Here is a 3,462-nt window from a genome sequence, read left to right as displayed (position 1 = left end):
AGAGGCCTGAGGGGGAGTGAGGCCGAGGAGAGAGGCCTGAGGGGGAGTGAGGCCGAGGAGAGAGGCCTGAGGGGGAGTGAGGCCGAGGAGAGAGGCCTGAGGGGGAGTGAGGCCGAGGAGAGAGGCCTGAGGGGGAGTGAGGCCGAGGAGAGAGGCCTGAGGGGGAGAGAGACCCAGGGGAACGGGACAGCTGCCTTGACCTTCTGGGTCCTGTCTCAGAGTCGTCCTGGGATCGTCTCACGGCCGGATCCTGCTTTGGCTCCTTGGAAATGTCAGTGAGGTCAGTCTCCGAGCAACTCCTCCACAGAAAGTTGTGGCGCTGTTTACTGCACACAGAGAGAGACAGATAGAGAACGTAAGACACTTATGGGGAGAGAGACAGAGAGAGAGAGAGAGAGTGAGAAAGGGAGAGATTTGTGTTCCCTTAGCCAAGCTGTTCCTGTACAGTTACAACACTGGTATCTACCCGACAATGTGGAAAATTGTTCAGGTATGTCCTGTACATAAAAAGCAGGACACATCCAAACCGGCCAGTTACTGCCCCATCAGTCTCCTCTCGATCATCAGTAAAGTGACAGTCCCTAACAGTGCTACCAAGCACCTGCTCAGCAATAACCTGCTCAGTGATGCCCAGTTTGGATTCCCCCAGGGCCACTCAGCTCCTGACCTCATTACAGCCTTGATTCAAACATGGACAAAAGAGCTGAATTCCAGAGGTGAGGGGAGAGTGACAGCCCTTGATATCAAGGCTGCATTCAACCGAGTGTGGCATCAAGGAGCCCTGGCAAAACTGGCATCAATGGGTATCAGGGGGCAAACACTTCGGTGGTTGGAGTCATACCTGACACATAGGAAGATGGTCGTGGTTGTGGGAGGCCAATCATCTCAGCTCCAGGATATCTCTGCAGGAGTTCCTCAGGGTAGAGTCCTAGGCCCAACCATCTTCAGCTGCTTCATTAATGACCTTCCCTCCATCATAAGGTCAGAGGTGGGGATGTTCGCCGATGATGACACAAGGTTCAGCACCATTCACAACTCCTCAGGTACTGAAACAGTCCATATTCACATGCAACAAGATCTGGACAATATCCAGGCTTGGGCTGACAAGTGGCAAGTGACATTCGCGCCACACAAATGCCAGGCTATGACCATCACCAATAAGAGACAATCTAACCACCGTCCCTTTACATTCCATGGTGTTACCATCACTGAATCCCCACTATCAACATCCCGGGGGTTACCATTGACCAGAAACTCAACTGGACCCACCACATAAACACAGCGGCTACAAGAGCAGGTCAGAGGCTGGGAATCCTGCAGCGAGTTACTCCCGTCCTGTCTCCCCCCAAAGCCTGTCCCACCATCTACAAGGCACAAGGCAGGAGGGTGATGGAATACTCCCCACTTGCCCTGGATGGGGGCAGCTCCAACATCACTCAAGAAGCTCGACACCATCCAGGACAAAGCAGCCCCCACTCGATTGGCACCACATCCACAAACATCCCACTCCCTCCCCCACTGACGCTCAGTCGCAGCAGTGTGTACCATCTACAAGATGCTCTGCAGAAATTCAAAGATCCTCAGGCAGCACCTTCCAAACCCACGACCCACTTCCATCCAGAAGGACAAGGGGCAGCAGATACATGGGAACACCACCCCCTGCAAGTTCCCCTCCGAGCCACTCTCCATCCTGACTTGGGAAATATATCCCTTTTCCTTCAGTGTCACTGGGTCAGAATTCCTGGAATTCCCTCCCTAAGGGACATTGTGGGTCAACCCACAGCACAGACTGCAGCGGTTCAAGAAGGCAGCTCACCCCCACCTTCTCAAGCGGGGCAACTAGGGACAGGGCAATAAATGCTGGACCCAGATAGTGAGGCCCATGTCTCATGAGGGAATAAAACAAAAAAACAGTGCAAATGAATGAGAGATTACAGAATCTCATATTGACACAGCAAGAGGGAGAGACAGAGAGAGCGTAACAGAATGAGAAAGTGAGAGACAGAACATGAAACAGATAGAGAGAGAGAAACAGAGCGAGAGTATGAGTGAGAGATAGTTTGAAAATGTAAGAGACTGATGGATAGAGATGGCTATGGAGAGAGAGGGAGAGGCAGAATGTGTGAGAGAGAGAGAGTTAGCAAGCAAGAAAGATACAGAAAGACTCAGATGGAGAGAGAAGGACTGGGAGGGAACAGGAGAAGTGGGTAAGGAGAGAGGCAGGGAAGGGTGGGAGACAGAAACACAGAGAGAGAGATAGAGAGAGAAAATAAAACAGAAATGAGAGACACGTACAGGAAGTGAAAGAGAGAGAGACAAAAGAGAGATGGTGCTAGAGAAAAAGATAAAAAGATAGAGAAAGAAAGAGAAAGAGAAAGAAGAAGGACAGAGAGAGAGAGAGAGAGACAAAGAGAGATGGTTAGATAGAAAGATAGAAAGATATAGAAAGATAGGGAAACAGAAAGAGGAAGGACAGAGAGAGAGAGAGAGAGACAAAGAGAGATGGTTAGATAGAAAGATAGAAAGATAGGGAAACAGAAAGAGGAAGCACAGAGAGAGGGAGAGAGACAAAGAGAGATGGTTAGATAGAAAGATAGAAAGATATAGAAAGATAGGGAAACAGAAAGAGGAAGGACAGAGAGAGAGAGACAAAGAGAGATGGTTAGATAGAAAGATATAGAAAGATAGGGAAACAGAAAGAGGAAGGACAGAGAGAGAGAGACAAAGAGAGATGGTTAGATAGAAAGATAGAGAAAGATAGGGAAACAGAAAGAGGAAGGACAGAGAGAAAGAGAGAGACAAAGAGAGATGGTTAGATAGAAAGTTAGACAGATAGGGAGACAGTATGAGGGAAGGACAGAGAGAGAGAGATAGAAGGAGTGACAGAGAGAGAAAGGGGGACAGAGAACTCCCTGAAACCAGACACTGTTTCCAATCAGATTTGACAGAGAACACAGATAACTCACCTGGCATTCAGAATTCCCTGATAAATGCGGAGCTGGTTGAGGAAACCAGAATTGGGTTTGACAACTCTACGCCGTTCCTTAACGTGGGAAAAGGCTTTCTCAAGATCCCAGCCATACTGTTTCATGGCGTAGGCAATGACAGTGGATGCAGATCGACTAACTCCCATCTTACAATGAACCAAGCAGCGTAAACCACTACAACTACAGAGAGACACAGACACAGACACATCACATCTCAGCGCTGAGGGAGAGCCGCACTGTCGGAGGGTCAGTGCTGAGGGAGCGCCGCACTGTCGGAGTATCAGTACTGAGGGAGCGCCGCACTGTCGGAGGGTCAGTGCTGAGGGAGCGCCGCACTGTCGGAGGGTCAGTGCTGAGGGAGGGGGCGCTGTCGGAGGGTCAGTGCTGAGGGAGCGCCGCACTGTCGGAGGGTCAGTACTGAGGGAGCGCCGCACTGTCGGAGGGTCAGTGCTGAGGGAGCGGGCACTGTCGGAGG

General features: G+C 50.5%; 1 protein-coding gene across 1 annotated transcript in view; it reads right to left on the bottom strand.

The window, feature by feature from the left end:
• Positions 1–76: 76 nt before the first annotated feature.
• The window catches only part of LOC109924978 (protein phosphatase Slingshot homolog), a gene marked incomplete at its 3' end in the record, with an annotated part of 5,402 nt that continues 2,016 nt past the window's right edge, over positions 77–3,462 (bottom strand). The window contains exons 4-5 of the mRNA XM_048620732.1: positions 2,967–3,167; positions 77–326 (exon numbers count right to left, since the gene is read on the bottom strand). Of these exons, the coding sequence (XP_048476689.1) occupies positions 77–326; positions 2,967–3,167 (451 nt within the window). The remainder of the gene's footprint in view (positions 327–2,966; positions 3,168–3,462) is intronic.

This window comes from Rhincodon typus, chromosome 48 (genome assembly GCF_021869965.1).
Source record: "Rhincodon typus isolate 14 chromosome 48, sRhiTyp1.1, whole genome shotgun sequence".
NCBI classification, from domain to species: Eukaryota; Metazoa; Chordata; class Chondrichthyes; order Orectolobiformes; family Rhincodontidae; genus Rhincodon; species Rhincodon typus.
Note: the sequence above shows the minus strand (reverse complement) of the source record. Positions and strands in the feature narration are given on the sequence as shown.